Source organism: Phocoena phocoena, chromosome 13 (assembly GCF_963924675.1).
Source record: "Phocoena phocoena chromosome 13, mPhoPho1.1, whole genome shotgun sequence".
Lineage (NCBI taxonomy): Eukaryota > Metazoa > Chordata > Mammalia > Artiodactyla > Phocoenidae > Phocoena > Phocoena phocoena.
In genome coordinates, this window is record NC_089231.1 from 89,063,306 (window position 1) to 89,088,222 (window position 24,917).

Genomic DNA, 24,917 nt, shown 5'->3' on the forward strand with positions numbered 1-24,917 from the left:
GAGAGATTTTGCAGAAAATTATAGAGTTCTTTTGAAGGGTGAGGTGATCTGGGAACCCTGAGCTTCCGTTCCTACTTGACAGCATTGGCTGCGACTGTATGGTTTCTGATACCAGCGCCTCCCCTGTGGGTGTCTGAGTGTACAGCCTCTGTCAGACGCTCCCTGCAAATGGAGCGCCGGGCTGGGTTCCAGCAGGGCTCTGTCTCCACGTGAGCGTCCCCTTAACTGATTTCCTCACGGCTCTGAACTGCGTCCTTCCTTCTCATTGGGTTCGACTTGGCTGTGGGCCTAAGTACAGACAGTCTGCAGGTGGCTGGCCTCTCTCTACCTGCAGTTATGAATTAAGAGGGAGCTGGAGGCTGACCCAGGGCCCGGGGGCGGGGGGCGGTCACCCTGCAGGGAGGGTCCCCCAGAGAGAGGCCACTCCCCTGGAGATTTTCACCGTGCTCTTACCCTGACCTTCAAACGGTATCATTTTTTGAAACTCAAGGACTGTGTTTTTGGCTGAGTTGGGATCGGAGGTGTCAGATTTAACAACATACCTGCAGTTTAGCTGTATGTTAGGTCCTATGCTTGAACTTGAAAGGTGAGTGTAATGTAATCTCTGTCCTCAAGGGGTCCATGTGGGAACGGGGAGAGCAGGTGAGTGAGGAAACAGTTGAGCCTTTACACGTCAGTGCAGTAGACATGCATCTCTGACCACAAACAGCAGACGTGAATCTCTGACCCCAAACTCAGAAGTGAAAGAAACAATCATAAACTCAGAAGCGAAAGAAATGCAGCTTGCTTTATTTTTCTCTGTTACGACTTCATTTCTTTTGTGAGTGCCCACTCATCTGAGGGTGAAAATGTCATCAGAGTTCATTCTGGAACCCGCCTTTCTCTGAAGTGGCGCTGGTGTCCCAGGGAGGTGACACAGTGCCAAGACCCTGGGACGTGCAGCAGTCAGGGCAGGCTGGGTTATGCTGCTATAACAAGCAGCCTCCAACTCACGTGGGTTGGAAACAGTAGCGTTTATCTCCTGGTTACGCTGCGTGTCCTCAGCGGGCCGGTGGCAGTGGGAGGGGCTGTGCTTGGGACAGTCCCTCAGGAGCCCAGGGTGATGGAGAAGTTGCTGCCTGGAGCCACTGCTGGATGCTGTGAGAGAGAAGACGACCTGGGTAGATGTCACCCGGGAAATCAATACTTAGCCGAGAGAGGCATGGGTCAATTCTGTTCGCAGCTCACTGCCCAGGAGGAGCCGACAGCTCAACAGCCCCAGGGTGCAGAAGTGCCAGCCGCTGCGTGCCCAGAAGGAGGCATCCGGAATGTGGCACGGTGACTTCTACCGGAGGCCGGGCCACTTGTCTCCCAGCGTTGTCATCTCTCTGCCCCTTTTCTGTCGAGGCATCTGCGCCCCTGGGTTGGGTTTCATATCATCCCTCCTCTCTGGGTTAATATTTCACAGCAATGCTCCTTATGGCTGCCCCTCACATCGCCCCTCCCTCCTTCCCTGGATCTTAGGGGCAGCAGCCAGGGAAGCGCCAGTGTGGTCCCTCTGAAAGGTCACCACTTTCCAAAGAGAGCACTTCTTGAGCGCCACAAAGTCAACGTCCATAGGACAGGACCAGAGGAACCCCAACCTGCGGAAGCAGGTCAAGTGTCTGCATGGGTTATGGGGCGTGAATTTCAGACGATAGCAACAGTGGAAGAGGCATCAGAGCTAGTTAATAAGAGTGGAGATAATTATACAGAGACGGGCTTCATACATCAGCGCATCCTTTATCACGTCCATGGCCGCAGCGCGTGTGATCCTCACCACAGCCTGATGGGACGTGCTGTCACCTCCGTTTCCAGAGTGAGAACATGGCGGCCCAGAGAGGCTCAGCTGGTTCCCTGAGGCTGCACAGCTCTCCTGGGGGATCCTGGGAATAGAACACGGTGCTGCGGCCCCTGCAGCGCGTTTCAGAGAAAGCAGAGGGCAGGGCCCACCTTCTTCTCAGACCCTTCCAGTCACTGCCCTGTGGCCTGTCCTCTGAGTGTCAGCGTTGCTTTGGGGATCGTAGGAGAAACGTGTCAGTTATGCAGGCAGAAAAAGAATCTTCACCTCCTCCGTTTAACTTTGGGCAGCAAAGAAATGCCAGCCCCTGACTTGGGCCCCCACCATGGCCACGATCCGGGGAGGGGGACGTGGTGTTGACTCAAAGTGAAGCCTCAACCACTGAGTTTGAAAATCCGTCCTTCCAGGCACCTCGGGTTCTTACTGCACCTTCCACAACACCCCCGGACGGGGCCCTGGGGACTCTGCAGGGTCCCGTGTGCACCTGCTGGGCTGTCCTGTGGACCCAGAGTTCACACAGTGCCCACTCCTCCCACACCCCAAGGCTTGAGCTTCCTTGGGAAGATGGGACGAGGGGGAGTCTTGGTGCCCGATGTCCCCAGGGCCCCTCACCATCTCAGGGCCCATGTGATCCTCCCAAGAGAGCCAGGCAGCGGGGTTCCCTGCAACGTCTGAGGAAACCGAGGCCCCAAGTGAGTGGGCGGCAGGTACGGGCCAGATCCTCGGCGTCCCCCTTGTCTCCTGTGACTCTGAGTCCATCAGGGCAGGAGGCCACAGCCAGAGGCTCCGACACCGAGAAACGCTCTGGCTTCCATGAGGTCGTGCACGCGGGTAGAAAACCCGAGTGTGACGGCGGGTCAGCAGTGAGAGGTGCGTCCCCTCCTGTCCCCTGGCCTGTCCACCTCTCCCCAGAGGCTGCTCGCTGGTCTCCTTTGAGGGCCCGGCGACTGTCTTGTCCAGATGTCCTGTGATGTGGTCAGACTATTTTGACATCAAGACAAAGTGTTTCAGAGACAGGACCACTCTCCAGAGACTCCTTTTCAAGGAGATCATTTAACACTGATCCTCAGAGGGCCGGTGTGGAGCTGACCAAGCCACCAGAGGTCGCAGGAGGGCTGAGGCCTTGAGGCGCCCAGGCCTGGAGCCGGGAGCAGGCTTCCCTCTGGGTCCTGGAGCAGATCTCCCACGGGCTGGGCAGGCTCGGCCAGAGGGGCACAGGAGCCGCCTGTGCTAATGTATCTTCCCCTGCCCCCTTTTATCCTAGCAATCTGCAAAATGCAGTGTCCTGGTCAGGAGCCCTTTCTCCTGGCCACCCTCTGGAGGGGAGGGCCAGTGGGTGGAAAGGGACCCTTTGCTGTCTCTTCACCCCCCTCCCTTCCCTGCAGGGGAGCAGAGGGAGAGGCTGTGCTCAGGGAGCTGATCGGACAGAGGCCTGGGCATATGCTGCTTTTCCAGCAGCCGGAAGGGCGTTGTTTTCAGATACAGAATCAGATTCATAACAGATCTGCCCTAAAATGCGTGTGTGTGTGTGTGTGTGTGTGTGTGTGTGTGTGTGCGCGCGCGTGTTAGTTATCTCTTTGTTTAGACTCTAAATTCCTGGAGCCTAGGGGCTGTTCTGTGTCCTCAACACTTAGCGCACATTTCTTTGTACACGTCAGGTATAAATGAATAAATGAATGAACGTGTCAGAGGAGACTGGAGCAAAGCTAATAAAATTTCCTGCTCTCACTTTCTGCAGGTTTTCCTCTTCTGATCTGTATCATTTCAGTAGTCTTTGCCATGGACAGTTACGGAACAAGTAAGAAGTAAGTGAAGGGGTGATCCCTGTGTGGGCAGGACTCCCGTGGGGAGGGGCACGGTGAGGGTCCCCATGGCTCCTTGTCTTGCTGTGTTCTTCTCGGGGAGGGGTCTGTCCAAGGCTGGTATCCTCCAGCCCTGGCAGTAAAAAAGGCCTGACAGAGTGAGAAACACCCCCGGCGGTGCTCTGGGCTTCGTCCCACCTTGGAAGTAGCATCGAGGGGGTCAGAGTGCCTCCTGCACTGGGTGGCCCGGATGAGTCTCAGATGGGAACTTTTCATCCATGTGGCTGTCCTGGACACACAGCCTGGTCGCCTGTGGAGCCCTGTTTTATGCTGACCCTTTCTTGGGGTGGTCAGCAAGTGCCTCGTACATAAGAAGTCCCGTTAAATTACAGCCGAGTGAATACGTGACTGTGTGAATAAGTGTAGTCTGATGTGCACCCGCAAGGGGGCGTTCTCATCGCTGGGGCAGCCGCAGACGGGACTGTGTATGTGCCAGACCTCATGCCGCTATTTTGAAACTGCAGCTAGTTGAATCAGGAAGAGGCTGGGTTGGGACTGTGCAACCAGGTCAGGTGTTCACCTTCCAGAAATTTGAATTCCTTTCCTCCCAAAGAGAAAAAGGCTTTAGGTCATCTGTCTTTAGGGAGCTGCCCCTCTCCTCAGCCAAGCTGAAGAACCACTGAGTGACAATGCCACGGAGAGATTTTAAGAGGAGAGGGAGGGAGTTCAACATTGTTCCGGCTTCAGCCTGAGATAATTTCTCAGCTGAGCTGCTAAACCGGGAGGAACCTGGCTTTTTCTACTTTAGGGCAACAATTTCCTGAAGATGAAGCACTTAAGGAAAGCGCTCTCTGAGTCCATACGGAAGTAAGAACGATTAAACATCCATTGTTCTGGCCCATTCCTTGCAAGCCTGCGTGTATCCGAAGCCAAGGCACTAATTAAAAGAAGAAACTTCTCCTCAGACACATCTCAGTGGCACTTGTTCCGTGTCTTTCCATCTGGGAGCGCAGATGCTGGGCCGCCCACGGTGCGTCTCAGCTCCACGGTCTGTTTGTGATGTCAGCCTCTCACCCACTCATGTGCCCGAGAGCGAGGCAGCCCCAGCAAAGGTCCCGAAGCTCCCTGAGTGTCTGGGGAGGATCGGGGATCTGAAGGTCCTCACCCACTTAACCTTCTGCACGAAAATGGTGGAAAGCACGAGCTTCCTCTTGCAGAATCCCCACCCTCCCAGGGAGCCTGGGTTGGAGCTGCCCCTTTGCAGAGGGACCACCAGACTCGCCGTGTGTTTCCATGTTAAGTGCCGCGTCCTCAGACGGGAGGCTCTTTTCTCCAGGCTCTGGGTTCCAGACGGGAACGAGCCTCTTACAGGCGCTGTCACCTGTCTGGGGCATTTCGTGTCTCCTGGTCCAGGAGGTCTCGGGGGAGGACGCGGGCAGCAGGGCAGGGCGCAGGCATGGACTCGGGTCCCCGAACGTCCCTGGACCTCAGCTTCCTCCTGTGCAGGGTGGGGTCATCACAGTGCCTGCCTCAGGGGCGCCGTGGGGTTACGGGGGGCGGTGCTGTGCTGTCAGGGGGCTGCGCTGGGTGAGCATGTGTGAGTGAGTGTCCAGGCGGCCCCGCAGGGACGTCCACGTCCTGCGTCCGTGAGGATGCACCGTGCGCCTCACCAGACCCTGGTGGGTGTGCCAGGCCCCCGGGGCTGCCCCCAGATCCAGGGAGGTGACGTGTCTCAGGGACCCCGGGCTCTTGGCGGTTCTGATGCTCTGGAGAGGAAGATGGTAGTCCTGCCTGAGTTCCTGGAATCGTGTCTCGTAAGCCAGGAGCACTTTCGTATCCTCATACTGGACCCTACTTCCCAGATGAGGCTTCCCTGGAAATCAGAGCTGTGGCTGGGATCCACTGGGACCTTTCTTCTCGGTTGTGGAGCGGGGCCGGGGGATGGCACTGATGACAGCGTCACGTGATGCCTCCTCACTCCTTGAATCCCTGCAAGCAGACACTAGTGAAGTCAGTATTTGAAATGCCCTGGAAGGAAGCCGGCCCCTGGCAAAAGCCCACTGATTTATTTCTCGTAATAAAATTCAAACCTCCTTTGAATTTTGGCGGACTCTTCAGAGACTGCGAATTTTTTCACTAACCAGGTGACCTGTAAAAGCCTTTTCCCCGAGCCAGTCTACAGACCTGGAACATTCTTCCCAAGAGCGGGAGGCATGAGGTCATGGACAGGATACAGACACATTTGTAGGGGTTAACAATGTCATTGTGACTGCGCCCCACGGTGTCCCTGTACTGTCCTGGACGCAGGGCCCCTGGGACGTGGGATGATGCCCTGGAGTAACCCTCTGCCCCCTTCCACAGTTGCTGGCTGTCGCTCGGGAATGGTGCCATCTGGGCCTTCGTAGCTCCTGCTCTGTTCATCATCGTGGTACGTCTTCTGCCGTGTGGGCGCGGAGCTGGGCTGGGGAGGGGCCGGAGTGGAGGAAGCCCTGGGCTTTGTAGAGGTGCAGCTGGGCCACCTGAGAGCACGTCCTAAGCTGGGGCAGCATGGGTCTTGTTACAGCCCCTCATGGGGGTGTGACCCAGAGCCTCCTTTCCCCACTGATACTCAGGAAGGTTGGGCAGGTTTTCAGGTTTAATGCAGATCTGTTTAAGGCCCTCGGGGCTCTTCATGCTGAAGCAGCAGGTGTGGGTGTGTGTCCAGGAGGGGCAGTGCAGACCCAACTGGTTCATTTCTTTCCCGATGCTCTTCCATGACTTCCTCACATGCACATCTCCGTGGTCAAGGAGATGCAGGATCCAGGGCTCTGTTAGGGCGTTTTCGTCAGAGCCTCCCGAGAGCCACACGCAACAGAATCCCTGTGATAATGAGGGACCTACTCAGAGAGGGTGACAGAAATGGGGGTCTCTAAGCTCACAGGCAGGAACGTTTGCCGTGGCTGTGCATCTGGGGTTCAGACGAGGCCGTCTCCACGTGGTCCTGGCGCCCCACTTCTCAGCTTTGTTTGCCTATCAGTTTGCTCCATTCTTAGATAGGTTGCCCCAGATGCTGCTAAGAAAGTCTAGGACCACACAGAATTACAATAACCGCCATGGGGCAAAAAACCCTCCTTTGTTGTTCTCGTTATTGTCCTACCGACACGTCCCACCAAATCCTGGGATCGGTTTTCATCATTTCTGATGGGCCTGGCTTGGAACTCTGTCCACCATGGGCCCCTCGCTGAGGCCAGAGGAGCAGAATGTTCTGATTGGCCAGCCCTCACTGTGGCCAGAAGAATGAAATGCTCTGATTGGCCAAAGGACTGGAACGTCTTGATTGGCCAGGCCTGGGCCACAGCTCTAACCCTGGATCCTTATACTTGGTTTCCCATGATGTTATTTAACGTTAATAATAAAGCTCAAATTTATAGAGCATTTTTTTTTTAAGATCTGAATGTGTTTTTACATTAAATTTCTCTCTCACTTGCCCCTAAATTAGCTGCTTGGAGAGATGGTAATTTCTGTTATTACAGAGGGGCAAATTAAGGTGCAGGGAATAAGTAGAATGAGAAAATCCTGGCCCGTGATGGTAACTGTACTAGTTTAGGTGTCCCCTTCCTCTCCTCCCCCACATCCTTCCACTCGCTCTCTTCCTTTTGTTCTCTCTCCTCCCCCTTCTCCCCAGGTGCTAGTAAACCAGCTTGAGTGCCCTTGAGTAGAAAAGGCTCAGCCCTGGGAAACAGGGGAATCAGGCATGGCTGGTTCCAGGCACTCAGTGATGTCCACAGGTATCTCCTACTCACCCCATGGTCCCATTGCCTCCTTGCTGGCTCCATCTCAGGCAGGCTTTCCTGGGGGGGGAGGGACATGATGGAGCTGGTACCCTGACACATCCTCCAGCTCTGCAGTTCAGGGTAAGGAGGGAGGCACTGTTCCCAGCAGTCCCAGCAGAAGTCCCAGGGCAGATTCTGATTGGCTCCCATGGGTCAGGTGTCTGTTCCAGAGCCAATCACTGAGGCTGGGGTGGAGGCAGACGATTGGTCAGGCCCAAATCACGTGACTATCCAGGGGCAGGGTTTATTATTATATCCCCCTGAACTCTCGGGGCTAGAGGTGGGGATCTCACCCTGGGAGAGGGGGTTGCCAGTACCTGGGTGCTGAGCCTGTCTGGGGTCTGGTCAGAGGTGAGGCATCGCCATGCTGTCCCAGTCTGGGCATCTCTCCCCACAGGTGTTGGGGGCTGACATCAGGGCACCCCCCACCCCTCCTGCCCACCTTGTGCAAATCCACAAAACACACTCTCCACACCCTTGGCTGGGACCCTAGAACATGCTCTCCACGCATGGGTGGGAGCCAGGCCATGCTCACTGCCTCTGAGGGTGCTGCCTTTGAAGGGTGTTGAGCCCCCAGGTGAGCCTGGTACTGAAGGTGAGGGAAGGGACTCCAGCCAGAGACACTTGAGCCTTTGGTGTCCTCATCCGTCACCCCCCCAACCGGGTGTCCCGGCTGTGGTGGCACACGAACTGCCCCCCCAGTCCTAAGGGCAGATCCAACGTTCTGTGTCACCGAGGATGGCTGCTGGAGGATGGACTTATTTGGAGAGGGTCTGTGGATGGCCCTGGAGCCCACCGCTCCTGCATCCCCTCCATGTGGATCTTTCCTAAATACTGTGAAGCCAGCCCTCCTTTCACTCACCCCCCTGCTCCCTTCCCCAATGGCTGATTTGAAAGCTTCTTTTGACTATGTATCAAATTCGGTGGCACTGACTGAAGCCGTGGGCCCTGGTGGTTAATTAAAAACGTATCCAAGGGAAGACGCCTAAAGATGTGGCTTTTTCCTCCTTAATTAAAATTCCACTCAGACATTCTCAGGCCATACAGAGGTGCAGCAGCATCTCCTTGGTAGAGGGTTTCCAGAAGGGCGGAGTTGGGGCATCATCGTGTTGTCGTCGTCTGTTCGGGACACGAGGGAGGGCGGTGGCTCCAGCCCCACACACGTCCCCCCTGCCCCCCTTCAGGCTGCGTTGACTCCGCTCCCCTCCATGCCGGTCCCCTGCCGGGTGACGTGTGCTCAGGCGTGTCCACGGCCACGGGGACAAGCGGGAGACGGGGGCATTCCCTCCCTGACGTGCTGGCTCTGCGAGCCTCCTGGGTCCCCGTGGCCCCAGCCCCCGGGCCTCTGTGCCAGAGGAGAGGCGGGGCTGTGCTCCCAGCTCTGCAGGGCTCGTGGGCCCACCGGGCTCTCTGTAGGGTCCGTGCAGGGCCCTGGTGGGAGGGGTGGGCGACAGGGAGACGGGGGCCTTGCGGGCGTCAGCTGGGTGCCCCTCCCATGCCACTCCCCTCCTGTTCTCAGTGTCCCCGGGGGGCCGGTCCGGATGGAAACAGACCAGGCTCAGAGGGAGGGAGGAGACTGGGGCCAGGAGTGCACCCTCCGATCCCTCGCGCAGGGCAGTGGGTGCACGGTGCTCCGTCCCCCACAGGCCACACTCCTGTCGGCAGCACTGGCCGCAGGGTCCCTGAGGCTGTCCCTCTGCCCTCAGCCCTTCTGTGTCACAGGAGCTGGGGTCCCCAGCACCCCGTGAGCCCTGGCTGTCTCTCCGGTTGCTGGCTCCCTTGTGGTGCTTGGGATGTTTCCTTCTCTGTCCGTCACAGACGGTTAGAATCACACGCTGTGTCACCTCTGTGCGGGAAGGGGGACTGCAGTCTTTGCCAGTCCAGGGCGATGGCACAGCAGTTCCGTAAAGGAGACCTCCTCCAGGAAGGACTGTGGTCTCAGGGCGTCCGTCCTTGGCGCTAACCCCGAGCTCTGAGTCCAGGCCCGGGTCCTTCCATCAACTGCTTTCAGCTGCGGGAGGTGGCGCGTTGTCGCGGTGACACGTCCCTGAGCTCTCCCTCCAGGCTGTGCCCTGTCCCAGGGCTGCGTGAGGGCCATCTGCAGTCACTTTCCCGCCCGGCCTTTCACAGGGTGACAGAGGCTCCCGTGAGCGACCCCGGGGCGCCCTCCCTTCCGGCCCCTGGGGTCCGGGAGGACCACTCGCCTGTCACCCAGACGGAGGCTCGGGCTCAGACCCGACTCCAGTCCCCCCGCCGGTTCAACCCTCCTGGTCAGAGAGCGGGCAGTGGCAGGGGTGGAAGGGGAGTAAGTGAGTGTGGAAGGCCTCGCCCTGCTGTCTCTCTGTGCTGACTTAACCCCCCAGGTCTGCAGGGCCCGGCAGCATCGCCCCCTCCCAGACTCCCCGGCTGAGCTGTTTCCTCTGACTTTGGTCAGTGACGGCGGGGGATCCGAGGCGGCCCTGCCTGGATCCTTCCCTACCACCCACCACAGCGAGGGGTCCAGCAGCAGGGTCCCCGCATCCCATGTCCTCCGGGCTCGCTGGAGCCCTGCTGTTCTTCCAGAGGGGGCGTTACCTCTGCCCCGCCCCAGCCCCCTCCTTGACATCAGCCGTGCACCTGCGAGGACTGCAGTTCTCACACTTGTTACTAATGGAGTCCCTGGGGAGCTTGGGAACGGTTCCTGCCTGAGCCCCACCTGGGAGGTTCTGGGTCTAATGGACCTTTCAGAGCTCCCGGTGATTCCGGTGTGGTGCTGGCTTGCAGTCCGAGGTGGGCTGTGGGAAGTTGGAGAGCCCTGGGCTGGGGGGAGGGAATGTCCGCTGAAAACGGTCAAGTGCAGGGTCAGCTGACTGCGGCTCGTGTGGTAAATCCCGCGCAGGTGCCGGGCACTTATTTACAAACTGTGGCGGCTGTCACGCTGCAGCCGTTGGGTTTAGCTGTTACAGTCGAGACTGGGAGGCCTGAAAAGCCAAAAATGTTTGCTCCCTGGACCTTGAGAGAAAAAGCATGCAGACCCCAGGCCAGGGGATGCGGCAGAGGGGTCCTGAGACCCAGCCTCTCCGACTGTCAGGGCTCAGGCTGGCCGGGGGCGGAAGTGTCCCGTGTTTCTCATTTCCTCTGAGGACCCTGGGTTGTGCCATGTTGAGTCGTGCCCCATTGTTCCCAGAGGTGCTCCGAAGACAGCAGGTTTCAGCATCACACGTAGGGCCCGGCCCCTTTGTGTAACTTGTGCAAAGCTCTGTTCGGGCACATGTCCACGTGAGCATGCCCGTGGGAAAGAAATGTCTGGATGGATGCACACGGGATGGCGTTCTCCAGAGAGGGGTTTGTGTCCGGGGGTACTTGCTTGCACATCCCATCCATTTAAAAACACCCACACGCCACGAGCATCATTTTAAACTAGAACACTTTGGAAAGGTGCATGTTCGTGTTGGGGTGCGCGGTTTCGCTGTGTCCCGGTGAGGTTGGTCCCGGGGGGCCAGGAACCTGTGGGACGGGACTGTCACTGTGGCGCCTGGTGGGCCCAGTGCCGGGAGGGAAAGGGCAGAACCGGGCCCCTTCCGGTTCTCAGCTTACCTGTCACCCCACTGCCAAATATGCACCCACCACCTGTCCCTTCACAAACGGTTCTCCCCGATTGTGAAGGGACATGGATGCCATTTCCTGGGCGACTCCAGTGAGGCTGAGTGCAGAAGTGCCCACGGGGCAGGCAGGTCTTACAGAAGCAGGGACGCCATGGGCCACAGGGGCCACCTTAGCCTGAGCCCCCCCAGGGGGCTTGTTCCGTGCTGGCGCCACCCGGGAAAAAGACCTCCAAGTCCGGGAAGAGAAAGAGTCTAGAGTTTTAAAATCCTCCTCTCACCTGGGCAGAAGCCAAGCTAGTTGTGTGACTCTACAAATACAGGTACAGAAATAAAGATACATAGATACAGATCCAGTTACCAATTCCTAAGAACAGGTACGGACATGGGAACAATTATAATGATAGTTACAGACATAAAGATACAGAACCATAAATACCCATATGGACATAGAAACAGGTATAGATACACATGAAGCGTTTACTCTGTCTTTATGTGTGTCTGCATGTATAACCTTTCACTGTGAGATCGTGGTACACATCCCAATGATTTTTCACAAATACCTAAGTGGCCCTGAGTCCAATCAAGAGACAGAGCGTGGTCCCGACCCCAGAGCCCTGCCCAGCCGTTCCCTCCCCCCAGCAAAAATCCCCATGGTCTTGAGTGTGTCCTCCCTCCACCCCTCCCCTCCTTTTTTTTTTTTTTTGCTGAAACGCGGCCTGTGGATTATTGGTTTGACATCTGTCAGAAGTAGCTTGTTGGCTGTTCTAACGCGGAGGTACTTAGTTGATGAAATACCCCACGTTCACGTTACAAACGCCTCACCCCAGGGCCTTTCCCAGTTTGCACCAGGCACAAGCCAGGGCGAGCGAAATGGAGTTGAGGGGCCAGGCCCGCTTCTGGTTTGTATTTTCATGAAACGCCAGATTTGTTGCACCCTCAGCTGCTGTCTCCCACTTAATTGTGCATTAATGTAGGCTCGGAGGTTAGCCAGCACCTTCTCTCGTGCTGCCGTGGCCAACGTGATTGTCTTACCAACGCGGGGGCGGGGGGGGGGGAGCGCGCACGCCAAATGAAATCAGACAGGCCCCCGGCTGAAAGAGGGAGAGGGGAAATAAATAAATCCCAGCAAAAGCTTCGGAGACATGGGCATGACGACGAATTGTAACAGCCAATCACGTGGGCAGCTTAAACATTATTGAAACGCTTCCTTCTGGGTCTTAAGTACAGAGGCCAAGAAATGACAAAAGACCTGAAATCGAATTCATCACTTGTAGCATTCCTATGTCTGCGAAACAGTTGTAATCTGATATCCATTCAGTGGCCACATCACAGCGTCTGGGAACAGCAGTGTGAATCGTCTGGCGTCACGCCTGAGAGGTCTAGGGCAGAATCCCGGGTCAGCCTCCGGCCAGCAAAGGGGGAGGTGGTTGTGATGAGACCTCTGGGGTCACGTGCGGTGTTCAGGCTCCTCCCCAGAGGCTGCCTGGCATCCGTCTCCCGGGTTCCAGGCTCTGTGGCTTCTCCATCCCCTTCCCTGAATTATTGGGACACTTCACAGTTAAGCCTGTTTTCCTCCTGAGCCCAAGGTCATAACTGAGACAGTCACAGGAAAAAGGATTGATGTTATTTCCCTTTTGTAGTGTAATTAAGCAATTTGATTTTTGAACATTAACACACATGGTTAAAAATTTGAAAGCAAAGCTTAGTAATGTATACATCTGAGCAGTCTCTGCCCACGTGTCTCTCTTAAGTCCCTGGTTTCCACCCGCCCCCAAAACAGACAACCCCTGATGCTAACTTCTTGTGTATCCTAGGGATGCTCTGAAGATATAGGCAAATATAAATATATATTCACCTCATTCTGTGCCTTTTCCGCACACACAGTGTGTGCTGGACCTCTGGCTTTATCTGCACAGGAAGAGCCGCCTTGGTCCGTGATGCATCCACACAGTAGGCTGCCCACGGTAGCCCCCAAACCTGGTCCCTGTTGGGAACAATTCAGGTGTTTCCAGTCTTTTATGGTTACAAACAAGGCTTCAGCTTTGGCCAGCGGGTGAGGAACCCAGGATATAAATTCCCAAAGCGAAAGAGGCAGGACTTACAGGATGGCACACGGAGGACCTCAGTAAATGTTCTCCCCCTAGAATACAAAGAAGCTACTGGGAGAATTATACGTGGAAAAAACCCAAACATTTCAGAACTCTAGAAATGAACCACAGGCTGAAAAGCCTTTAATCACGAAAAATCGCTGAATCTTGGTGAGAGCAGCAGGGACTGTGGCTTCTGATTGGCCACTCGGGCCCTGCTTCCCAGGTCCGTGACGCAGCTATTGTCACTGGAGGCGAGGACGGGCTTCCTTCTGGGCGCGCGGGTGCAGCGCCTGTGTGACCTCAGAGCAAGCTATTCGCAGACTTCACTGGACCTCGGCGTCTGGAATAGACATCCCCATGCTTAAAGCGCCAACCAGTTAGTCCCCTGGCTTCGGTCACTGAGCCGCTTGAATGGCAAAGTCCCTGCGTTGTCACACCAGCAGCCTGACGTCTGTGCTGGCCCACCCCTTTCTTGTCTGCGGAGTGAGGCCTTCCTGTGGTGCTAACCCGGTCAGCCAGTGCAGGCCGGGGAGGCCTGGAGGGCACTGGTGTTCCCATCTGCTGGCTTCTCCTGTGTGCCCTGACTTCGGAAGACCTCCAGCGTCACCCTCACTTTACAGGCGAGAAAACGGGGCCAACGAGGCAGCCTGTCAGAAGCCAAGCTGCCGGGTGCGGAGATGGTCAGCGAAGACAGGGGCCCCACTGACAGCATCTGTTCTGTGTTTGCTCTAAAGACTAATGATGAAAGCTTTACTCACTTACAGTGATGGTATAAGCAAGGGGCTAAACGGGCAGAGGTGCCAGCTTCCCAGTACCCCCTCCCGCGGAGCCGCACGGGCAGGGGTGCCAGCTTCCCAGCACCCCCTCCCGCGGAGCCGCGCGGGCAGGGGTGCCAGCTTCCCAGCACCCCCCCCCGCGGAGCCGCGCGGGCAGGGGTGCCAGCTTCCCAGCACCCCCTCCCGCGGAGCCGCGCGGGCAGGGGTGCCAGCTTCCCAGCACCCCCTCCCGCGGAGCCGCGCGGGCAGGGGTGCCAGCTTCCCAGCACCCCCTCCCGCGGAGCCGCGCGGGCAGGGGTGCCAGCTTCCCAGCACCCCCTCCCGCGGAGCCGCGCGGGCAGGGGTGCCAGCTTCCCAGCACCCCCTCCCGCGGAGCCGCGCGGGCAGGGGTGCCAGCTTCCCAGCACCCCCTCCCGCGGAGCCGCGCGGGCAGGGGTGCCAGCTTCCCAGCACCCCCTCCCGCGGAGCCGCGCGGGCAGGGGTGCCTCGCTGCTGAGCGGGTTCTGAGGGAGAGGCTGCTGCTGAGCCTTGGACCTGGGAGCTGGGTACTGAGGCAGCTCGCGGAGAAGTGTCTGCAAGGCCCCTGAGATAAGGGGTATCAGCAGAGATGCTTTGGAAAAGCCTCAGGCTGGGCCCCCAGAAGGAGACCTCTAACGAGGGCGTTCAGGCCAGGAACGCAGATATGTGTGCGGCGTGTCCGGCCGGGGCAGGAGGGGCCTGAGTCCCCTTCAGAGACGGGGACGCTCTGCTGTGGCCCAGGTCTTGTGTGGGGAGGGCCACTTTCCCTGTGTGGCCTGCCAGGAACGCCTTTGTCCTTGCCTGTGCTCAGGCCTGAAGGTTCACATGTGGCTGGAAGCGGGACTCCTCACCGACTCTGTAAATGACCTCAGAAGTTTTCAGATACAAGGGAGAGGTCCCGTCACAGCACAGCCCCGAATCCAGCTGTGGACCCTGTAGCGGAAGGACATGGCGGGGCCTCACTTCCCCTGCTGTCACCTGCCTGGTCAGGCTCCTGTTCAGGACCCTGGAGAGCTGCCCGCGGGAGGGGACACTTTGTGCCAGAGCCTCTGCCAGAGACCCTCACAGCCCCGGCCGGCCCCCAGCCCCCAAGGGGAGCTTTCCAGCCCCCAGACCCCCAAGGGGAGCCTCCCAGCCCCCAGCCCCCAAGGGGAGCCTCCCAGCCCCCAGCCCCTCCCTAACAAGGAGGAAGCGTCGGGCTGAAGACGAAGAATCCCATGCTGTGGCCTCTGTGGACGCACAGCCGTGGGCCTGGGGTGTGGGCAGGAGGTGAGAGCCAGGCTGTGCTCCGGCACTCAGATTGCATCGTGGGCGTTCCTACTCTGTCTCATTAAGTGGAAAAACTGAGGTTCGGAGGACTTCAGTACGTTACCCAGGGCCACAGCCAGGGAGCACATGGTGAAAGGAGGCTGGAAGCAGCTCTGTCTGGTTCCGAGGTTCACAGCCTCCTGGCCCTGGTGGCGAGCGGAGGAATGCTTTCTTCGGTGTGCTCCTGGGGACTCGGCCTGGGGTGTTTGGCCGTCTTTTCTCGGGAGCACAGATGTGGGCTCCCAGAAGGCGATCTTGCAGGTGACCTGTGCAAGTAAAAGTTCAGGGACGCGGCTTCGATTTCTCCCAGAGACGCCGTCTGTTTTTCCTGGGAAGCCTGGCTGGGGAGTGGGCCAGGTGGACTCGGATGCCTCGCGGTGTGGCTCCGGCCCTCACCTCGTCTCCCGTTCTCCTCACGCAGGTCAACATGGGTATCCTCATCGCGGTGACCAGGGTCATTTCACAGATCAGCGCCGACAACTACAAGATACACGGAGATCCCAGCGCCTTCAAGTAAGCGGCACCCTGGGCTGTCAGCCATGCCCCCTGCCCACACAGGATGCTCACGGGTGGCAGGAGGGCGGGTCACACCCTTGGGCTTGCCCGGGGTCCTCATGACGTGCGTCCTCATCGGTCTCTGTGACCAGCACCAGCTCGCTGCCCCCATTTGTGAAAGAAGGGGGTCTATTAGATGTTCTCCCACAGACTGGTCCGCCCCTAGGGTGAGAGGAGCTGGCGGTGGGGTCCGGGGTCTATTAGATGTTCTCCCACAGACTGGTCCACCCCTAGGGTGAGAGGAGCTGGCGGTGGGGTCCGGGGTCTATTAGATGTTCTCCCACAGACTGGTCCACCCCTAGGGTGAGAGGAGCTGGCGGTGGGGTCCGGGGTCTATTAGATGTTCTCCCACAGACTGGTCTGCCCCTAGGGTGAGAGGAGCTGGCGGTGGGGTCCGGGGTCTATTAGATGTTCTCCCACAGACTGGTCCGCCCCTAGGGTGAGAGGAGCTGGCGGTGGGGTCCGGGGTCTATTAGATGTTCTCTCAGAGACTGGTCCACCCCTAGGGTGAGAGGAGCTGGCGGTGGGGTCCGGGGTCTATTAGATGTTCTCTCAGAGACTGGTCCACCCCTAGGGTGAGAGGAGCTGGCGGTGGGGTCTGGGGTCTATTAGATGTTCTCCCACAGACTGGTCCGCCCCTAGGGTGAGAGGAGCTGGCGGTGGGGTCCGGGGTCTATTAGATGTTCTCTCAGAGACTGGTCCACCCCTAGGGTGAGAGGAGCTGGCGGTGGGGTCCGGGGTCTATTAGATGTTCTCTCAGAGACTGGTCCACCCCTAGGGTGAGAGGAGCTGGCGGTGGGGTCTGGGGTCTATTAGATGTTCTCCCACAGACTGGTCCGCCCCTAGGGTGAGAGGAGCTGGCGGTGGGGTCCGGGGTCTATTAGATGTTCTCTCAGAGACTGGTCCACCCCTAGGGTGAGAGGAGCTGGCGGTGGGGTCCGGGGTCTATTAGATGTTCTCTCAGAGACTGGTCCACCCCTAGGGTGAGAGGAGCTGGCGGTGGGGTCTGGGGTCTATTAGATGTTCTCTCAGAGACTGGTCCACCCCTAGGGTGAGAGGAGCTGGCGGTGGGGTCCGGGGTCTATTAGATGTTCTCCCACAGACTGGTCCGCCCCTAGGGTGAGAGGAGCTGGCGGTGGGGTCTGGGGTCTATTAGATGTTCTCTCAGAGACTGGTCCGCCCCTAGGGTGAGAGGAGCTGGCGGTGGGGTCCAGAGGAGGCTTCTGGAGCCTGACCGCCCTGCCTGGGTCAGTCCTGCCTCAGTCCTACCATCTGCTGGGACCTTGTGAGCTATTCAACCCCTCAACGCCCTGATTTCCTCGTCTGCGCGGCGAGGGTGATGGCAGCCGTCTTACAGGTTGTCCTGAGGAGGGTGGAACTTCCTGACCTGCTCTGGGGCTGGCTCATCCTCCGAAGGAGCAGGTGTCTCTGAATGGGGGGCATTCCACCCACACACTCACTGCCTTCTGGGGTTTCTCCACCCCATCGTCGGGGCTCTGCCAATTGCAAGTGACAGAAAACCCAACACAAACTGGCTAAAGCACAAGGTGTACCTATCGACACAGGCAACCATAAGTCCAGGAATGAGTCTAGAACGGCTTGGTCCAGTGCATCAAATAATACCGCCAGGGCCCAGCTCCTCCCGCACTTCTCAGCTCCACGCCCTCTGTCGGCTTCACGCTGAGACGGACTCTGCCTCCTGGTGACCAAATGGCTGCAACAGGAGGTTCAAGTCCATGGGAAAGTGTGTCTCTTTCCCCAGTAATCAGAGGTCCTGAGCCTGGAGACCGAGACTCAGACCAGACCGCGTGCCCATCCACAAATCAGTCCCAGTGGATGGACATCACCAGTTAACCCTGGCCTGAGTCACACGGTCCATCCTGGCTGTGGGGTGCAGTCAGCGCCCCCGAACCACTGGGTCAGGAAGTGGGGGCAGCGGCCCCTCAGAGGGAATTTAGGGGCTGCTATAGAAACAGGGTGCAGTTCCTAGGCAGCTGACATTCTGTAAGTTACTTTATCTACGCTATATCTCTTCCGATCTGAAAGGGAAAACAGTAAACATGTCAGCAGCAAATCGATAAGACAATTATTCTGTAATGAATTCCAGACACTGTAAATTAACCTGACAAGTGGCTCCGGCCCCCTCGGGCTTTTTCAGTCCCTGGAAACCTTCGAGATTCTCCTAGGTCAGGGTCAGTTCCCTTCCTCGTCCATCAGCGAGAACAGGCAGTGCTGCCCTGTGAGGCCGCCAGTCCCCCAGCCCCGGGGGCCTGGCTGGGAAGGAGCCTGACCCTCCCTCACCCCAACCTCAGCCCCCAGGCCCTCCCCTCGGTGCGCAGGGCCCCGCCTGACCCGGCACCCCCAGGACCGCTGGCCTCGCGGCACCCAGAGCAGCCCGGATCTCACTCCACACCCGCGACCCCGTCTCTGCCCGCCCCCCTTCACGCACCGCGGCCCCGAAAGGCAGCTGAGTCCACGACCCATCTGTCCTCCGTGGGGACCCGGTCCCCAAGTGGAGGCTGACACGGGGGAGGTAGGGGCCGTGCATCGCGAGGGCGTTTCCGCGTCTCTGCAGAAGCAGGGCTGGGGCGCTGCCGCTGTGCCCTCCTGTGTCCTGCACGTGACCCGGCGCCCGGGACCGACCTCCTGGAGAGTCTGGCTCGTGCCTCTGGACAGACCCCCGACTCTCCCCGCCCAGCACGCTCCCTGCCCTGCCTCTTCTTCATGTGGCCGAGCGGGACCCTGGGTCACTGCCTCACTCCCTTCCTAGCGTCGCCTCCCTGGGCTGGTGAAGCAGGAGCCCCGGGAGCCGGGCGGGAAGACGCAGCACAGCCTCCTCGGAACACTTCTGGCTCCCCCTCTCCTGGTTTCAATCTAGTCCTTTCCTTCCTGCCCAGTAGCTCAGCGCTCAGTGACTTAACGCGATGAGATGCTTCCTCAGGAGCCCTAACAGGGCTGCCTTCCACCTGCTTTCTCACCTCTATTTATTGGTCATGATTTCAGACTCCCCAGAAAGCAGCAGAGAACATTCAGTTTTCCCAAGTGAGATCCGGGTCCTGGGGGTGGGAGGCAGGTGGATGCCGGCCCCCGGGGAGCAGGGGGGTGGGCATCGGGGAGTCTTATGCGTCCAGACGGCGTCCCCCACCTGCCCAGGCCTCCTCTCTTGCAGGGACCCCGCTCCTTCTGCCTTTGACAAGGCTGCTCTGGCTGTGTTAACAAGTCCTCAGAGAGCCTCAACTAGAGGAGTTTCCTCCAAGATTTTATCATTTATTGCTTCATTTTTGAAGTAAAACTGAACCGTCTCTTTAAAAGTAACACATTGATACCGACTTCTCAGCAGCTGCTCTTTCAATGATGGATTTTCCAGGATCTAAAGATCGACTCTAAACCATTCATGATATTTTGTTCCCCAGATTCAGGAGTCTGATTTTAACTGTATTGACTTTATGAAAACACGCAGCCGCAGCTTCCCTGAGAGATGCCGTGTGGGAGCACATCTTTGGTTTTCTAGGGCTTTGCTGCTAGGAGCTGTCCATGCCGGGACCTTGGGCTTCTGACCAGGGGGCCCCTTAGGGCCCCTGCGCCTCCTCCTGGGGGGCTGGATCCCTGAGCAGCACCGTTGGCTCGTCCTTCATCCATTCTGTGGCCTCTTCCTCATCTTGCCCGCTGGTCCTGGTGCTATGCTGGCTTTGGGACTGCAGAGATACAGAGCGCAGCCTTCAGAGGGCTCACCGTCTAGTGAGGGAGACCGTGCGGGTTGCAGCGCCGAGGGACCAGGGCCTTGCAGGTTGCTTAGCTGGGCAGCATGGCACCCATCCGTCTCTGGACTTCTCTCTCACGCTTACGTGCAGAAACCACCCTGTGGAGAGCTGAGCTGTCTGAGTCGGGGTAAGCCAGGCCCCAGTTAGTGTACGACGATTTGCAGCGCGTATCAGAGGCGGCCAGGACTCAGACAGCCCCTGGGGCGTTGCCTCCACACCAGCTCTGTTCTGGGCTCTGCGGACACTGGGGGACCCAGATCCTTCTCCTCTCGGAACTCACATTCCACGGGAGAGCCTCAAGGCTGAGGCTGCAGGTGCCCCGGCGCTGGGTGTGTCTCCTCGGCTGTGCTCTGCTCCGTGGGCACCTGGCATCAGCATTTCCCTCAGCATCGCCACCAGTTGGATTGGGGTGGGCAGCCTGAGTGTGCCCAGAGGGTGCGCTGGCTCCCGGAAGCCCAGTGCCAGCTGCAGTCCAGCAGAAGCAGAGCTGTCTGCTTGGCCCAGAGCTGGCCTTGCAGGGACCCTGTCTTGTGCGTCGGGGGGGTCAGCTCCTGACCCAAGGCCTCCTGCAGGGAGGAACCAGGTCTCACTCGCAGCAGGGCCTTTTCTGCTCCCACTGGAAGCGTCGCATCTGGGCCCGCCCTGCCTGCCCACCCTCCCTGTTCCTCTTGCAGGTTGACAGCGAAAGCTGTGGCCGTGCTGCTGCCCATCCTGGGAACCTCGTGGGTCTTTGGCGTGCTCGCTGTCAACAACCAGGCTGTGGTCTTTCAGTACATGTTTGCCGTACTCAACTCCTTACAGGTGAGGGCCCGATGGGACTAGCGGCTTTGTGAGTGGGCGTGTGGAGCAGGGTGCCTCTGAGGCAGGAGGGAGACCCTGTGCTCCGTCCCCTCCACACGCACGCACCTCGTGGACCCCTAGCGTGGAGGGTCCCCAAGGCCTGAGGACACAGGCATGGATGGGGCGTGCACCAGGGTCTCTGAGCGAATGGGCTATGCAGGACCCCATTCACAGCAGGGCTGCCTCGTCCTCCTGGACGGTATTTGTGGAGGGGCACCCAGGCCTGAAAGGAAGACGGTCAGCACGTGGGCAGCTCCTGCAAGGGAGCCAGGCGTGGAGAGGTGGTGATGGGGATACCTTGGGCTCTGAGTTCTCATCTGCTCTCTGCATGGAAGGGCAGCAAGGGTAACAGCCTGGAAACCAGAGACTTGGGAGCCCAGAGTCTGAGTCCCCAGAGCCACAAGCCCCCGGAGGAAGGGTGGAGGCGGGCGCCCGTGGCCATACACGGCCTATGCCACCGAGCCAAAGGCTCAATCCACCCCGGCCCTCACCGTGGTGTCCTTGCTGCTTCTGGGTCTTCACAGCCAGTGACGGTGTCAGGCTTCTAATTTGTAAGAAGCCCCTGTGCATAGTTTCCTTCTGGCTGTTTATAACGAGAGGGGGTCGGCTGTCCTGGCCGCAGCCCTACACACGCCAGGTCCTGGGATCCTCACTTATCCTCTGTGTCCCATAAAGTTTCCCCTTCCGGAACGTGGGAACAATGACAGGACCCACTTTGCGGGGGCTGCTTGTTAGCACTAAGTGAGGTGACTCACGTGAAGTGTTCGTCTAGTGCGGACACACGGGCAGAGTCTCTAGGCGTCTGCGGATATCCTCAGCTTGTGCCTGTGCTCACTGCGACCGTCATCCTCAGTTTGCAGGTGAGGACACCAGGACTCGCGCTAGGTGACGCGCTCGTGCCCTCCCATTTGTCTGCCCCAGCGTGTTTGCTCCTCTCTGAGGTTAAGCCTGTCTGGGCGTCCACCCGTCTTTGTATCTTGGCCATGGCGGCTGCCTGCGCTTAGGTTAGATCACAGGATGCCCTTCCACGCGTACGGACTTCAGACCGTAGGGTCCAGCATCACAGCGCACTCCCACATGCTCCCCAACACCGAGCCGTGCCAGTGTCACTCTCAGAGCCCATAGGTGGCATTGGAAAGAACCCTCAGAAAGTGTTTGTAACAAAATGCAAGTGGCTCTAATTCTGTGTTTTCCTCCCCTTCCTCCCCAGGGATTTTTCATCTTCCTTTTTCATTGTCTCCTGAACTCAGAGGTATGTCTGCTCCACTTCGTGGCAGTATGAAGCTGGTTTTTCATTTCTGAAAGGGCACAGAGAGCGGGAACAGTGTTGCCGCATCAGGCTGGCGTCCGGGAATGTAACCCTGAATAAGCCTTGGTGTCGGTGACAGGTTGTGTGCAGGGAGGCTGCTTTCCGTCCCTCATCCCGGTTGCTAAGCGACATACGCACATCGTCCTTCACTGATGTCACACGGGCACTGCTGGCTGTGTGGGGGACCAGGGGAGGTGGTGACAGGGTAGAAGAGCTGAGCTGGAGATCCAGGACCTTGCTTGGCATCTGGCACATTAGGGAGAGTAAGATGCAGATGTGCTCCCAGCAGATCCTCCCCAGAGGCATTCAGGAAGCTGGCCTGGGGTGTAAGGAGGAGTCCTGACTGCAGGGGTTAGAGAGGGGACTTTTATGATGTGGCCTCCGGGGGCATTGGGGTACCTGGAGTGGGCTCATTCCTCTTGGTGCAGTCTGGGGCATTGCACCTGCCGTGCACTTGGCCGTGGGGATGGTGGAAGGTGCTCTAGATCCTGTCGCTCGGGACCCGTAGTCCGTGGGAGAAGTTTTACCTGTGAATTGTGGGGGTGGCATTGTGTTCCTTGGCATTTGAGTCCCTTCCAGGCTGTGGTCCTGGGGAAATGCCTCTGGAACGGTGACTGAGAACAGGGCAGAAGCACGACCCGCCTCTGTGCTTTTCCGGGAGAGTCCATCCGTTTGCGCGAGGATAGGTCAGGCGGGGAGGGAGGAGATGGGGGAGGGGCGGGCAGGGTGAGTCGCCCAGGACGATGGCGGCCAGCGGAGGAGAGGTCACGTGTTTGCAAAGACCAGGTAGCAGCCCAAGCAGGGCCTGAGACTGATCCACGTGGCAGAGGGGGGAGGAGGGGGCGGCAGCCTCGGCACCACACGCGGCCCCGCCCCACGCGTGCGCTTCGTCATTTACTGCCTTGTGTGGTTTCTGTGCCGGTCACACGCTCGGCCCCCAGGCCGTTCACCGTCGAGTGTGTCCCATCTCCCCACCCAGCACTGTGAGGTCGTCAAAGGGCAGGCCGGGTCCAGCTTTCTCCCCGTGCAGGGCTGGGAACGGCGTGGGGGCACAGCCTGTATCTGCCACACGAACCAGTGACACGTCCGTAGCGCCGCTCCGGAACCACTGACTCCGTTTGGATCTGATGCCTCCGAGTCCTGTCCTCACCCTGCAGCACAAATTCCTCGGGACCTTTTAGAATGACCTCTTGTTGCTTTTGCAACTTCTGAAATTGCTTCTAATGAGCCTTTCATTCTGCCTTTGAAGGTGAGAGCTGCTTTCAAGCATAAAACCAAGGTCTGGTCCCTCACGAGCAGCTCCACCCGCCAGGCCAACTTGAAGCCCTTCAACTCGGACATCGTGAGTGCATGTGGTGTCTCGTGTACGCCCCTCCTGCGCTGGCCGATCCTGCCCTGGGTGCCTTCCGTCCTCGTTCCACACTGACCCAGGCCTCTTGTTCTCGGTCCTCATCAGCCGGGACTTGCTTCACTAAGCTGGGTGCAGCCTCTGCCTTACAGAGGACCACGTGGTCCTGAGGCTGCGTCTCTTACAGCCCGAGCCCCAGGCCCTCTGCTCACTCCTTCCCCGAGCTCCAGCACCTGCACCATCAGTGTCGGGCGGACGGCTGCCCAGATCGGGGTGATGGAGGCTCGACTCGGGGGCTGGGCTTTTCACACCTGACATAGGACTGCAGGCGGTGTGAGCTGATGTCACACCCACAACAGGGTCCCCCTCCTCACGAAGTCACCTGGCCCTCTCTCCTGCCCCGTTTCCCAGGGCCAGTACTTCTTACGTTGACTTAGTGGGATGGAAGGATCAATTGACCGGGGGGGGGGGGGGCAGACACTGGACATGCTGAGGGTGTCCTATAAGAGGCACAGAAGTCACTGGACACAGCCCGGCCTCTACATCAGGTCTCCTCCCCCTACAGGTGCCTGAGAAATTGGGTCTGGATGGTCAGGGGTCTGAACAAGCCGCTCACCTCCCAGCGCTGGGCTTGGTTCACCTTCCTCCTGTGGGAAGTGGTCCCTCATCCCCCCGCCCTGCAGACCCCCAGGCAGGGCCCCCGGGCAGCCTGGAGCAGGCGATATCCTGGGTTCTCACTGCACTGCAGCCTCCCACCTGTCAGCTAGGCCCTCGCTCAGGGGTCCCATCCTCGGGAAGTCCCTCCTGGACGGCACTGAACAAAGGTGCTCCCACCGCACTCCAGCGTCCTGTGCCTGCCACCCTTGGCGGTGGTTTGCTTTATTCATCTGCTTCATGGCCGTCGTCTGCCTCCCCCATTGGAACGCGAGCTTCCCGGGGGCAAGGGTCTGGTCGCCTTTGTTCACTGGTGTGACCCCAGCGCCTAGAACAGGCCCCAGTGCCCAGCCTGCTCGATAAATCAGTGTCGAAGGAGTACGTGAACAAACGGCTGAAAAGAGGCGTGAATGAGTGAATGAGTGAACGGCAGATTGATGAATGAGTGACTGCCTGGGTGAGTGCACCCCAGAACCTGGGAGCCGTGAGGCAGGGGAGCCTGTGCAGAGAAGGTGGAGAGAACTGCGCCCTCTGGGTCCTCATTTCTCTGGGGAGCCGTGGGGCCGCCCCCAGGCAACTTTCCGGCACAAGGCTTTGCTCTCAGCGCTCCTGTGGGACTTGGGTCTCTCGTCTCAGAGCAGTCTCCATTTCTCCATCCTCTGTGTGGCCTGCAGATGAACGGGACCCGGCCCGGTACAGGCTCCACCAAGCTCACCCCTTGGGACAAGAGCAGCCACTCCGGGCACCGCGTGGACCTGTCCGCCGTGTGAGCAGAGGGGCCGTGGACCCGGCAGCCTGCCGCTCAGAACCCCCGGACCCGCTGCAGACAACACGCAAGCATCGCTCTGCCTTCGCAACTGGGACCCTTTCCTCGTCGCTCTCTGGACCTGGGGGTCACGGCCCTCCCCTCCGCCCCCCGTGACAGCATCCTCTCCTGCGACCTGCTCCTGTGACAGAGCCCACCGCTGAGCCCGCAGCCTGATACACGGCGAGGGACGGGCCCCCCGGAGCACAGCGGTCCCTCCCCTTTGTCACTGCAAGTTTGCAGAGCCCCAGACCTTCCACACTGTGCGCACAGGAGGCCCGTGGCGCCAGGAGGGAAGTTTAGCCTCGGCGGGCGCCACGATGGGGACTTGGGACCAGAGAGGTGGGGTCCCGCAGGGGAGGTTGGGCGGAGGCCCCTGGGGGCGCGTGGGGAAGTGCCCGAGGATGTTTTCCACCTGCTGACTCCACCCAAAGCA

At 58.8% G+C, this 24,917-nt stretch overlaps 1 protein-coding gene across 2 annotated transcripts in view; it reads left to right on the forward strand.

Moving 5' to 3' along the window:
- Window positions 1-24,446, forward strand: part of ADGRD1 (adhesion G protein-coupled receptor D1) — a 139,752-nt gene extending 115,306 nt beyond the window's left edge. For both annotated transcript variants that reach the window (XM_065889968.1, XM_065889969.1), the window contains 7 exons: window positions 3,558-3,624; window positions 5,983-6,049; window positions 15,631-15,722; window positions 20,200-20,326; window positions 21,576-21,617; window positions 22,924-23,016; window positions 24,351-24,446. In XM_065889968.1, coding sequence (XP_065746040.1) covers window positions 3,558-3,624; window positions 5,983-6,049; window positions 15,631-15,722; window positions 20,200-20,326; window positions 21,576-21,617; window positions 22,924-23,016; window positions 24,351-24,446 — 584 coding nt within the window. The remainder of the gene's footprint in view (window positions 1-3,557; window positions 3,625-5,982; window positions 6,050-15,630; window positions 15,723-20,199; window positions 20,327-21,575; window positions 21,618-22,923; window positions 23,017-24,350) is intronic.
- The last annotated feature ends 471 nt before the right edge of the window (window positions 24,447-24,917 follow it).